Below are 12,922 nucleotides of genomic sequence, written 5' to 3' on the forward strand. Positions count from 1 at the left end.
GGGGCAAACATGAGAAAAGGTTTCCTGAGAAACAGAAGTGGCAGAAATAGGGCAGCCTGCTTTGGAAAGTAGTTTCCCATCCTTTGGAATGTTGAAACATGAGCTGGACAACATCCAGGCTGGATGAACCCACCTCAATGAACCTGTTCAGAGACTGAACCATATTCCTTATGATTTCTTTCAAACCCCGATGTTTCATAAATCAGTGACAGAGGAGGGATGTAGGCACTCACATTTTGTATTATGATTTTTAAATTGAAGTTTTTATTATTAATATTTAAATTAGTCTACTTTTACTTATTAAAAATTTGTTATTATTCTCTTTCTGCTGACATTTGTTTAGTGGCGTTGCTAGGTGGTACCGCTTAGTTAAAGGAGCAGCTTCTGTTGTCTCAAGGGAGGTTGCATGAAGAATATAAGTACTTCTGAAATCATCCAAGAGTTGGTTTCACCTTACTGCCCTAGAGCAAATATTTTATGAATCTATCTCTTAACCCTCATGAAAAGTAAAACAAGCAGAGGCTGCTCGAGGAATCTTCATACTTGAGACTAAAAACTGACTCTTTCCTGACTTTACTGAAATGCCATTTTTCACTGGCCCTGTGCCATCAGAACCCCAGGCACAATTCATCTGAGGGAAGTAAGGGGATTTAGCTGACACAGAGGGTAGATAATATAATACAAATGGCTGGATACATAAATAGTACTGGTTTTAAGAGTTATAATCTCAACTTCTCCACATATCATCTGGTTATTTAATGTCACTACTCTCCGTTTTTAATCTGAAAATGGGTATAATCATATCTATTAAGGGGACAAGAACTGGTCAAGGGAGAAGTAGTTAAGTTCAAAATGTTTTTCTATTTATAGTTTTATGACAGACTGTTAAATTCTGAAAAAATCATAAAATGTTGAAAGTGAATAAGAATCTAGAGTGAATAAGAATTTCATTTGGTTCAATGCCATAATTTTGCAAATGAGGAAAATAAGATCTGAAAAAGCTAGGAGGCTTCTCCAGGATCAAAGAGATGATTGTTGGTGAAAGGGCAGTGATTTCTTCCAACTTTATGGAAAACTCATCTTAAAACAAGAATTATAGAGATGTTTTCACCATTTTTAGTTTTATTTTATGGAAAATATTTCAAGAGAAAATCTTTCCTAGAGATATCACAGAGACCCTTCTGTAGTTCCAAGACTTTTGTCTCTTTAGAGTCAGTATGCTAGGTTTTAAAACTTTATCCAGATGTGGGCAGTATTATTACTCCATGGTATAGGACAGTCTGTATTTACTTTTCTCTGACCAGTATGGTTGCAATATAACATCTACAGTTGAACTTTATTTTTCAGGGCTAAAACAATATTATTTCTGTAAATGTGTGTTCTATTTTCTAGATGTCTCCTGAAGAAAAGTTCTGCAAATACTGTGGAGTCAGCTATCTAATTCTTCATGAATTTAAGGCTATGGAAGAAAAAATGAAAGCAATGGAAAAAGAGATGAAATTTTACCAAGAAAGTGTAGAACGTGAAAGGAGACTTCAAGAAAAGCTGCAGTCGCTTAGCCGAGATTTTGAACAGTACAAAATTGACAGTGAATCCAAAACAGAAAGGTTGGAATGTTTTTCTTCTCTATCATTTATTTAGTTTCAAAGAAAGTACGGAAAACAGATTTTGATGTTTTTCTAGAATTTCCTTACCAAGTATAATTTACACTTGAATATAGTTGAGTGATCATTAATTATATTAATAGTTACTAAATATAATTATTAGTTTGAAAGCTTTGTTCTGAGGAATGTATTTACTATCTGAATAATTAGAAACCAATTACTTTGGTAACTCTTAAGTTGATGGATCAATTTTTTTCCCATACATATGCACATCTTATTTTTTTAGGAAGATTTATTTATTAAAATTCAACTTTTGATACCCAACATTTGTATTGAAATGGCTTTGGCTTTTAAAGCTTAATAGAATAAGGACTTTGTGTTTTGAAAAGAATACCAAGACATTAAAACTAGTACATGATTCTAAGTTATTGAAATTAGAATAAAATTGAAAAACAAGATGCTAATAGTATAGAATGGAATCAGCAATTTATTCTGTCTAAAGACCCATTGGTAATGAACTTATATAGATGCTTCTCCACAAGGTTTTTTGTTGGTGTTTTATGGTCTTTCCTTTTTCCTATGAATGACAATTTCTTTTTGGTTTAAAATATTTACGATTGATGCTAGTAAACCCTCAGTTAATGAATTTGGAGAATATCATGTCCATGTAAAAGTAGTTATATTTTATTATAAAATTTCATATAAAAGTATATAACTTCATTAATTGCCAAAGGAATCAGGTATTTTTTAGTCCTTTACCAAGAAAATTTTGTTATAGTTTCTTCAGTTTCAAATCTGAGTCATAAAATATTTTATAGTATTTGAGTGGGAAAATTAAACAAAATTAAAGATTTGAAATATTCAGTTTAAAAGTTTAAATTTGAAGGGTTTCTTCCTGTCAGGGATTCTTTTGCTTGGTGTTGTTTGCACTTTACTTTCTTTAGTGAAATGTTGTATTATGCATGTTGGATATAAACACGTGAAGTAAAAACAACAAAGAAAACAACAGGCAGGAGAGTCCCTTTTTACCCCATGGTTGCCTTCTTACACGAGTCAAAGGGCACTTTGAATGGTTTGGTACATGCCTTTCTTGATCTTCATGGTGCCTTTCCCTGTGCTGTGGGTACATTTCTTTGATTTGGCATCACAGCTTTGAGCAGCCTGGACTGTAAGGTAAGTGTGTAGTCAGCGTGTGGTTCTGTGACCTGGCCACTCGGCCACAACCTGCTGCCCTTCCCTGAAGTGATGCTTTCTCTAGCACAACAGGCCTAAGATGACTTAGCCATTTCTCTTTTCAACCTGTATGTTATTTCTGGTTTTTATTACTGCATATAGAATTGGGACTTACATTCCTTTGAACATGTTTTTCCATGGGATAAATTCTTTTTTTTTTTTTTTTTTTGAGAGAGAGAGAGAGAGAGAGAGAGAATTTTTTTAGTATTTATTTTTTAGTTATCGGTGGACACAACATCTTTGTTTGTATATGGTGCTGAGGATTGAACCCGGGCTGCACGCATGCCAGGCGAGCGCGCTACCGCTTGAGCCACATCCCCAGCCTGGGATAAATTCTTAAAAGTGAGATTGCTGAAAGAAAGCCAGTGCTGCTTTCAAGTTCTGGTGCGGGCTGTGCCAGATTGCCTTGGAGAAGGCAGCATTAACTACATGCAGCCAGTAGCTCCTCAAGCATCCATTTCTCCCCATCTTATTGATATTGGTTTCTTAATTTTTCTCAGTATCTTGAGTGAAAAAATATTATCTCATGGTTGTCTTTTGCTGTTGCTAAGGAGGGTGATCACTTTTCATATTTAATAGGTATTTATATTTCTTCCTCTGTTGCTTGCCTATGTACGTAAATTGCCCAATTTCTATTGGATTGTTTATTTGTACGAATTTTAAATATATTATGACTTCATATATGTTGTTAATATTTTCTCAGAGTTGTTTGTCTTTTTTTCTTGTTTACTTTTGGCTGACTTTGTTTTCATTTGTAGAAAATAATATCCTGTGCCAAATTCTGGTCCATTAGAGTTCTGTGCCAAGTTCTTTTGGTTGCAAATAACAGAAACTTATTTTTAACACTAACCTAGAAACAAAAAGGGATTTATTGGAGAAGCATGAGATGGTAGCTCATTGGTAGAAAGGAAGCATTCAAGTACATTGGTTTTGAAAACAGACAGTAATAGAACTTGCTTGGGGATCTGGAGGTCTCTTTGGAGTGAATGAACTCCAATTTTTCTTCCTTGCATTATTTCATCAAGATTGGAATCCCAGTAAAGGGTTTTGTTGGCTTCACGAGGATTACCTGACCATCCTTAACCCCTTTGAGCTGGAGGAAGGGGAAACCTTGACCTTGATTGACAGTTATGTGAAGACTTTATACAAGGAAGGAAAAGTTTTCACTAAAGAGAAATTAGACTCTTTTTATCAGAAGAAGAGGGAGTAGATTCAGGCAAGTAAAAACAACATATGTTTAAAAACTTAACAATATTATCTTGGAATTAGTTTTGTAATGTCTTTGGAATTAATTTTCATATAATGTGGGGTAGGTTATTATTTCATGTTTGTTGTTGCTTTCCAGATGTCTGGTTTGTTATCCTAATATCATTCATTAAATTCTTTCTCTTTTCTCCTCTGATTTTCCGTGCCATCTATTCATTTCTCTTCTTGTCTATTTGTGGACCCTGCATTTTGTACTGTTGACTTACTGTCTGTCAGTGGGCCCGTACCATACTTTTGCTGAGCAAATCTTTGTTTTGCTTTTCAAGTTGTCCTGGCTTTTCTAGTGTATTTTCTCTTCTGGATAAATTCTAGAGCCAATGCTAACCAGATTTCATAAAACATTTCGTGTTGTGATTTAGGCTGGGGTTAAATTTATTTTCTAGAGCAATTATATATCTTGAGAATTGATATTTTTATAATCTTGAGTCTTCTTATCCTGTAATGTAGTATTCCTCTCCTGACTATTTATTCAGAAGTTCTTTGAACCTCTCAATAAAAGTCTTTATTTTCTTGCATGTTCTGCATTGATTTAGCCCCTGGACACATAATTTCTGTTGGTATTAGGAATCAAACATTTTTCATTACATTTTCTAATTTTGTTAATGCTGTTGATTTTTATATATTTTGATTTTGTATCTAACTCCCTTGCTGAATTTTTTATTAGTTGTATGTTTTCCAGTTGATTTTGATGAATATATATGTTATATATATTCATAACACACAAAAGCATGCACATTAAAATTGATATATCATGCAGATATACTTATCTTTTTATTTCCAATTGTTATATCTCCCCTCGCCCTTCTTCTTATTACTCTGGATTGGACATGTAGAACAGTATTAAATAATAAACCTGGAAGTTCATCTTTGTCATTATTTCTGATTTGATGTGAATTTGTACAATGTATTTCTGTGTTAAATAGGATGTTTGCTCTAAGTCTTTAGAAAATGTCCTGTTATCAATTTAAGAATTTCTCTTTTTAGTCCTAGCTCTTCCAGTTTTTCAAAAAATCAGAAATTGTAACTGGATTTTAATAAGTGCTTTTCTGTCTTCTGTTGTGATGGTCATATGATTTCTCTCCTTAATCTGTTTATATAATAAATAATACTAATGGGTTTTCTAATATGAAGGTATACTCACATTTTTGGTATAAAACCATTCTGGTCACAGTATATTCTTTGGGATTCCCTGATATTTATGCATGTGTTTACTTCCTTCATGATTATTGCCACAGATGAAAGTACTCTGTACTATTTTCTATAAATATTCTTTTAAATATATGTAATTTCTGTGATTATAATAAGCAGAAAAACTTTATCATTTGCCATAGATAGAAGGTCAAAAATAAATATGTAATTATTAAAATAGTTTTTGGTGTCTCTGTAAACACTAAAGTAATGTCCATACTACTGTGATGTGTGAAATAGTTTCTGAAGAGCTTTGTTCTTCTCATAGTGTTGGATTAATATGCTAATATATTACAGAAAGTTTTGAACTGTGTTCACATGTGAAGTGTCTGTAGTTTTATTTTTTATGGTGTCAAGACTGGCTTATACCAGTTTAATTTGAAATAAGTTAAGAGCCTTCCATCTTTTGTACACCAGACATTTTGAATAACATAGCATTGCCTGTTCGTGCAGGTTTGGTAGACCTCCGAGGTAAAAAATGTCTTGTGTCTTTTTTGGGTGGTCAAACTTTGATGACCCTTTGTGTTTTCTCTGTAATTATTGTTTTACTTGTGGATTTTTACCTCCTCTTGAGTCAGTTTTGGAAATTCACATTTTTTAGACAATCAAGAATTTCACTTGGCATTTCATGCATCTTGGAATTTAGTAATATGTAGTATTTTCTTATTTAAAAGGTCATTTCTTATGTTCTCCCTTTCTTTCTTCCTTGAGTTGGTTATTTGTGTTTGGTTGAAAAAGAACCAAAGAGGGCTGGGGAGGGAAACTTTCCAAGGAAAGTAAACAGATTGTCCCTTTTATTGTCCTTTTCAAAGGAGCAGGTTTGGTTTCATCAGTCAAACTGGTTTCTTTTCTGTTTGTTTTCTGTTTCTGTGAATTGGATTCCCCCTTTTTTCCTTCCTTCCCCTCTCTCTCTTCCCCCAACCCGCACCCCAGGGCTGGGAATTGAACCTGAGGTTTTGCATGTTTAGGCAAATGCTCAACCATTGAGCTAGATCTGCAGCTGTGTTTTCTATTTCATTAATTTATGTTCTTATTTGTATTCATTTGGAAACTTTTAATTTCTAGTTCTCTTGGTAGTTATGGAAGTGAAGTCTTGGTTAATTTACATTCAGTCTCTTAAAGTTATCAAGTTTTCCTGAGGTGACAAGAGAACCACAAATCTTTTGATAATAGTACTCTATTTTCATTTACTTCTAAATTAGATAAAAGTTTAGTTTTTATTTTTTAATTAAAAAAATACTTGGAAGAATGCTTTTATATTTCTCAATGGGTAGATTTTTGTGGCTACCCTTTTATTTACATCTGTTTTCTTCAAGTGTGGACAGAGAATATAGCCAATTTTGGAGAACTTAAGAACTTAATATACAGTAAATTTTTGGAAATATTTCATAGATACTTGAAAACGGTACATTATGGACATAGCTTTTTAGTAAATCCATCAATTACTGGCAAATTATGCTATTCATAATTTGACCTTACTTTTGCTGTTTCATGGACATGTGGTGTCTTGTTGTTTTTTCAATTCCCTAATGACATGACATTGAACATCTTTTTACGTGCTCGCCATCTGTATATCTTCTTTGGTGAAGTGTTTATTTTGCCCATTTTTGAATCAGATAGTTTGTGTTTTTATTATTGATTTTTTTATAGTTCTTTGTTCATTTTGGATAGCAGTCCTTTGTCAGAAGTGTTTTTGCAAATATTTTCTGCTGGTTTGTGGCTTGCCTTCTCATTTGTTGGACATTGACTTTTACAGAGTCGAGGTTTTGAATTTTAATGAAGTCCAGATTGTTGAGTCTGTTGGTGTGTGCGCACCATGCACTCTCATCAGCAGCTGGGACGCCCTGTGTGGCGAAGTAGACCTTTCACATCATCAGAGTGGCACACTCATGGCAGGCGGATGCTCATTTCAGAGAGCTGACGGGCCATAATATGTCAGGTTAGTGTCTGAGATAGTTCTGTTTAGAATTTAATTGGTTTTAAATTTTAACTTTTATTTTGAGATAATTGTAGTTCAGACATATTCATAAGTAAGCCTGGAGGGCCTGTGTTCCCTTCATCTAATGGTGAATCTTGTATCACTGAAGTTTCCTTTTGAAACTCCGGTCATATGACTGTTAGCTTTTTTGTTATCATCCCATAGTTCCAGAAGGCTTTGTTATTAATTTGTTTGTTTTCCCGTGTATTTTCTTTCTGTTCATATTGAATAAATTCTGTTGATTTCTTTTAAAGTTTCTGTTCTCTGTCATTCACTGTTCTTTTTCATCCAGTGAATTTATTTCAGTTATTGTATTTTTTACTTTTTAACTTTCTATTTGTTCTCTTTTTGATTTCTATATTTTCTTTTTTCTCAAGAGAGTTTGTAAATTTTTTTTTTCTTTTTTATTTTTGAGACAGAATCTCACTAAGTTGCTTAGGGGGATGAGGTAGCCTCCAACTTGCGATCTTCCTGCCTCAGCCTTCTGAGCTGCTGGGATTATAGGCTTGTGGCATCATGCCTGGCTGTAATTGAATCTTAAAGCATTTTTGTGTTGGCTGCATTATAATCCTTGATTCCCATCATCTGATTCATCTCAGTGTTAGGTCTATTAATTTTCTTTCCTCATTAACATTGTGATTTCCTGATACTGACTTGATAAATGTTTTTCAGTTGTATCCTGGTTATTGTGGAGGTTACACTATGAGACTCTTGATCCACTTAACTGGTAAGGCAATTTTTTGTGGTTGTTCCTGTAAGCATGTTTCTGGAAGAGATTAGTGTTTGAGTTGGTAAACTGAAAAGAAGATCGTTCTCATCAATATGGGTGGACATCTTCCAGAATGTTGAGGACTTGAGTAGTGTGAAGAGGCTTAAGAATGGTGAATCCGTTCTTCCTTCTTGAGCTGGGGGACATCCACCCTCTCCCGCCCCCAGACATCAGTGCTTCTGGTGTTCAGGCCTTTGGACTTGGACAGAGGTTTCCACTCCTGGCTCCCTGGTTTGCAGGCCTTCAGTCTTGGACTAGAAGCACACTGGCTGCTTTCCTGTGCTACCAGCTTGCAGATGGCAGATCATGGGACTTTTTAGCTTTCATAATCATGTGTGCTAGTCCCTCATAATAAATCTCTTTCTGTATATCTCTCCCCATCTGTCGTCTTGTTCCTGTTTCTCTGGAGAACCCTGACTAATGCAGCACATGTGTATGTCCAGTTTCCCACTGGGCCCCCTGACACTGCTTCAGGAAAGGTGAGGCCCTGACTCACTGCCTCATATCAGATTGGTGGAGTGGAACTTCCTCTGCCCCCTCAGTCTCACTTATACCTTTCTGGCAAAAGTAGGTCACCAGCTTGCACTGCCTGTCTCTCTGTGGGGGATGCAAGATCAACTCCCTGCTGCTAAACCCACTGTTATCAGGAGGGCTGACCTATACTGTTTTGTTGCTGTGGCTTAGGGACAGGAACTTGGCTCTCTGCATCCTGCTGGCATTGAAGGATGGGAGAGGTGGAGCTAGAGTGCCCCCTACCCCTGCTCCAGCCACTTCGGGTAGGTCCCACTGACACCAGGGATGCCGAAGCAGAGTATTGAAAGTCTGTGTCACCATCTAATTCCAGCTTGCTGACACTATACAGGGCTGGAGACTCCCCACGGAGACCTGCTGACGTGGGCTTGGGAGTGGAGGTGGGACAGCAGTGCTGGCCAGGCCTGTTAGTGCTTTGTTCAGACTCTGCTTCCAGGTAATTATGGAGGTTTAGTCCCACTGGCTCACTGACCCAGGAAAGGAAGGAAACTGGAGAACTCACCACTACCACGTGTACCATACTGCTTCATCTCAGAGCAGGTTGGGGTGGAGCCTCAGCTTCCCCATGGTCCTGCTGACACAGAACTGATGGGGTAGTTGGAGCATCTTCTGCTTCTGCAGGAGGGAATTAGCTCAGCTCTGGCCAAGCCCCACCACCCCCATACCATTCTGGAGACTTGGAGGGCACCATTTGTTCCCATGCACCAGGGATGGGGTGGCACAGAAGGCAAGTCCCCTACTCACTGGGTCTCCCTGGGGGGGCTCCAACTCTGGATCAAGGGGCAGCGTTTTAGTTGCATTAGCTTGGAGGATGGCAGATGTTGCCAAGAACGCTCCTGTCTTCACTTGGACAGACAGTGGATCAGAGATTTCTTGGAACTTTTTTTGGTCTGTGGCGATTGGTGGTTCTGGGTCAGAGACTTCTACAGCGCCTTGTCTGGCATGTATGAGAGACAATAAGGAAACTCAGGAACTTTGTAGCCTTGGTGTTTCTTAAGTCCCCAAATTCCCAGGCCTTCTGTCACGCTTTTCCCACCTTTCAGAGTCTTCCTGTGCTTGTCGTGTTGGTGTTTCTCCCACATCAGCTGCAGACCAAAGTCCTCAGGTACGGAGCACACTGTTTCCTCCCTCCTTGTCTCCGTGGTGCATGCGCACAATAAACAGAAGCTGGCAGATGTTTTATGATTGGTATAAATGATGTTTATGTGAGTCTCCTTGTTACTAGATTTGGCAAGGTGTGGGGATTGGTATTTGTTCAGTGATATCGATAGCCCTATGTGTACTTGTTATCTCTGTTACCTGTATAGGTTTGAAAGCCCTTCCATGTAGCAGTGTAATGTTGCTATAGCAACATGGTTACCAAAATAAGACATTTTTTTTTTCTGCTGTCTTTTTAAAGGCATTCTTTTCCCTCAAGCTTTTTAATCCTGATAGTTTGAAGCCATCATTTATTGTATTTATTGTCCCACCTTGAGTTTTCCTTACTTAGTGTTAGTTATTGTTATAATAGATAAAATGCATTTTTATGAGTTGAATCCTACAGTTTTTATCAGGCTGTATCTAATCCACGTAAGAATGAGTGACGTAGGGTGAGCAGTGTGGGCTCTGCCATTGCTGAGCCCCTGACCTCACCTTTTCACTTTCTGGACCTTGGTTTCTTCACCTGAAAAACCATCAGAGAATCAGCCATTTCCCCAGGATTCCGTGCACATACCCAGTGCCTGGAGGAATGCTCCCTCACCTTCCTTTTTCCCTCTTTCCATGTTCATCAATTAAGGTCAGTGGTATGCTGGTGCCTTTGTAAACACCACAACATTCGAACCTACCTCCAGCCTCTAAACACTGACTAACACCACAAGGAAACCCTGGGTCCGGGAAGTACTGCACCTCAGCTCTAGAAATGAGTTCTAGTTTAATTGGCATTGTAAAGTGCCTGACCTGACTTTGACTAGGCCCACAGCCTGTGTTTTTGCTCAAAGGAGTAGAGGATTATATGGAAAGTACAACTTTAGAATGTGATTATTTTATTTATTAGACCCCTCTTTCTTTACAAAAAAGATATGATGTGGTTTAAAAGGACAAGATGAAATTAACATAGGAGGGAGGGATCAGACAAAACCTGAAAAACTAAATCTGTCACCCCCAGTGGTCAATGGTTAAACTCAGCTTTCCTGCTGGTCCTTCTTTCTATCTGAGCTCCAGGGGTCGCCATGCTGCCAGCTTTTTGCAGGCCTGGTAGTGGAGTGTGCGGGGTGGGGGTGGGGGCTGGGAAGGTGGGCTTTAGTTAATTTGTTTAAGCAAGGCTGACTAAACACTAGAGGAAATCCACAGAGGAGAGCTGTAGGCCCTGGAGAGGACTTCCCTCTGACAAACAGCCAGACCCATGATGCTGCACTGAGGTGGCTGTTCTTGGAGGGGGCAGCAGAACTATTCTAAAGCTCATAGCCCCAGTTTCCTGCTGTCCTCATCTCTCTACCTCCCCTCACTTGCTTCATGTGCACCCAACTTGAAATAACAAGTCAGATGATTTTTATTTGTTGCAGATTTAAATTAATACATTTTAAAAAAGGTGTGCAACTTGGTTTCTTCTTGAATTCTTTACATATTATTTACTTATTTCTAAATGGGAACAGTTTTCAAATTGGAGACAAATGTATCAGTTCATTGATGAGCAGCAACTCCTGCTATAGATGGTTATGCAAACATAAGGAGATTAAATAATGATGCTCATACAAGAAGTTAAAGTCTGTCTCTTTTCTATAATATTACCATTTGGATTAATTGAAGAAACCAATAAATATGGCTCAGGCAAACTATGGCAAAGTAAACATGCTGTCATAGGAGGCCTATTCTGCAAGGGAAAGGCACACCAGATGTTAAACCTGGTCTTGTTGGACTGAAGAAACCCAGTTATTTAAAAAGCCAGTGTTTAAGACAGGCATAATGGCACATGCGTGCAATCTCAGTGACTCAGGGACCTGAAGCAGGAGGATAGCAAGTTCAAGGCCAACCTCGACAACTGTGTCAAAATAAAAATAAGAAGGGCTTTCAATCTTCAGTACTAGAGGAAGAAAAAAAAATAAAAGGTGGTATTTAACAAGAGAAAAGGGATGGTTGAGTTGGCAGAACTCTCAGGGAAGCTGTCTCTGGAAGCAATGTGAAGAACTCAACAGGAGATTTCATATATTATTGGCCTTATATTAAAATAAAGTGAAAGCTTAGTGCAAATGTGAAATTTTTTTCATCAACCAAAAAGGCTTCACATCTGAAATGGCTAATTTTGACATCCTGTTTGTCTTTGTAGTGCCCCCGGTCCAATTTAGTTCATTGAGCCCCGAAGTCCACTGACACCTCTATGTCTTCATTCTTTTCTGTTCATCACAGATGTGATGTTTTGTTGTGTCAGCCCCTCATGACAATGTCTTAAAGTTCCCCTTTGCATGATTATTTCATCATGTCAGCCTGGAGAACCCCTCAGGTGGGTGACTTTAGCTAAACCTACTCTTTGTACTGGTACCTGGTTGCTAGGAACCTGGCACCAGCTATTATTTCCTCTTTCTGCAGTATTTTCATCTTTTGCTGTGAACTTCTTCCTTACCAACAGCATTTCTTCAGGACTTTGCAGACAAACTAATGAGACCTGGACTCAGTCCAGGACAGCTTCATGTTCTCTTCCTTCTTGCGCCAGCCTGGTCTGTACTTTCTCCCTCCATTTCTCAGTCCACTGTGATCTTGCTCTACTCATCATTTTAAAGGAAAGATTCTAATTCAGGTCACCAATGATTTACATGGTATTAAATAAAAAATATCTTCATCTTTCCTGACTCCTTAGCAGCACTAGATATAGTATTTTACTTCATTATTCGTTTTTCTCCCAGGAAGTCATATTGTGTTTTTTGTGTGACCTCCTGTGATGCCATTGCTTCTGTTCCCCTCTCCTGACCTCTCCACTTCTTCCTCTTGTGTGAGTGCTGGAGCCATCAGGCCTTGTCCAGTGCTGGATTCTGATTTCTTTCTGTATTCTTTTTTCAGTGTCCACTTGAGCTTTTCCACCTCGAGGATTCAGCTTGCCCTCTTTGTGTTGTAGGCATCTGAATCTCCACTCCCATTTTGGCTTTCTCTTCTGGGTTCTAGACTAATCCCTTCAACTTGCTGTTCAACAACTCTACCTGGCTGTATCACAACCCAGATGACCCCGTCTTCCCTTGGCATACCTGCTTCTCTTGTGTTAATACCAGGAAGTGTTGCTCTGTGGTCACTAAGCAGCCTCAAGGTAGTGTTCGGATTCTGGGTTTAAATCCTGGCTCCACCAGATGTTTATATTGTGGACTTTGGCAAATTACTTTAATACTC

The 12,922-nt window shown here is 38.0% G+C and overlaps 1 protein-coding gene across 8 annotated transcripts in view; it reads left to right on the plus strand.

Moving 5' to 3' along the window:
- Window positions 1-12,922, plus strand: part of Lekr1 (leucine, glutamate and lysine rich 1) — a 179,879-nt gene that overhangs the window by 13,382 nt on the left and 153,575 nt on the right. For all 8 annotated transcript variants that reach the window (XM_071615557.1, XM_071615555.1, XM_071615558.1 and 5 more), the window contains one exon: window positions 1,393-1,607. In XM_071615557.1, the coding sequence (XP_071471658.1) occupies window positions 1,393-1,607 (215 nt within the window). The remainder of the gene's footprint in view (window positions 1-1,392; window positions 1,608-12,922) is intronic.

The sequence above is a fragment of the Marmota flaviventris genome, chromosome 8 (genome assembly GCF_047511675.1).
Source record: "Marmota flaviventris isolate mMarFla1 chromosome 8, mMarFla1.hap1, whole genome shotgun sequence".
Taxonomy (NCBI): Eukaryota; Metazoa; Chordata; class Mammalia; order Rodentia; family Sciuridae; genus Marmota; species Marmota flaviventris.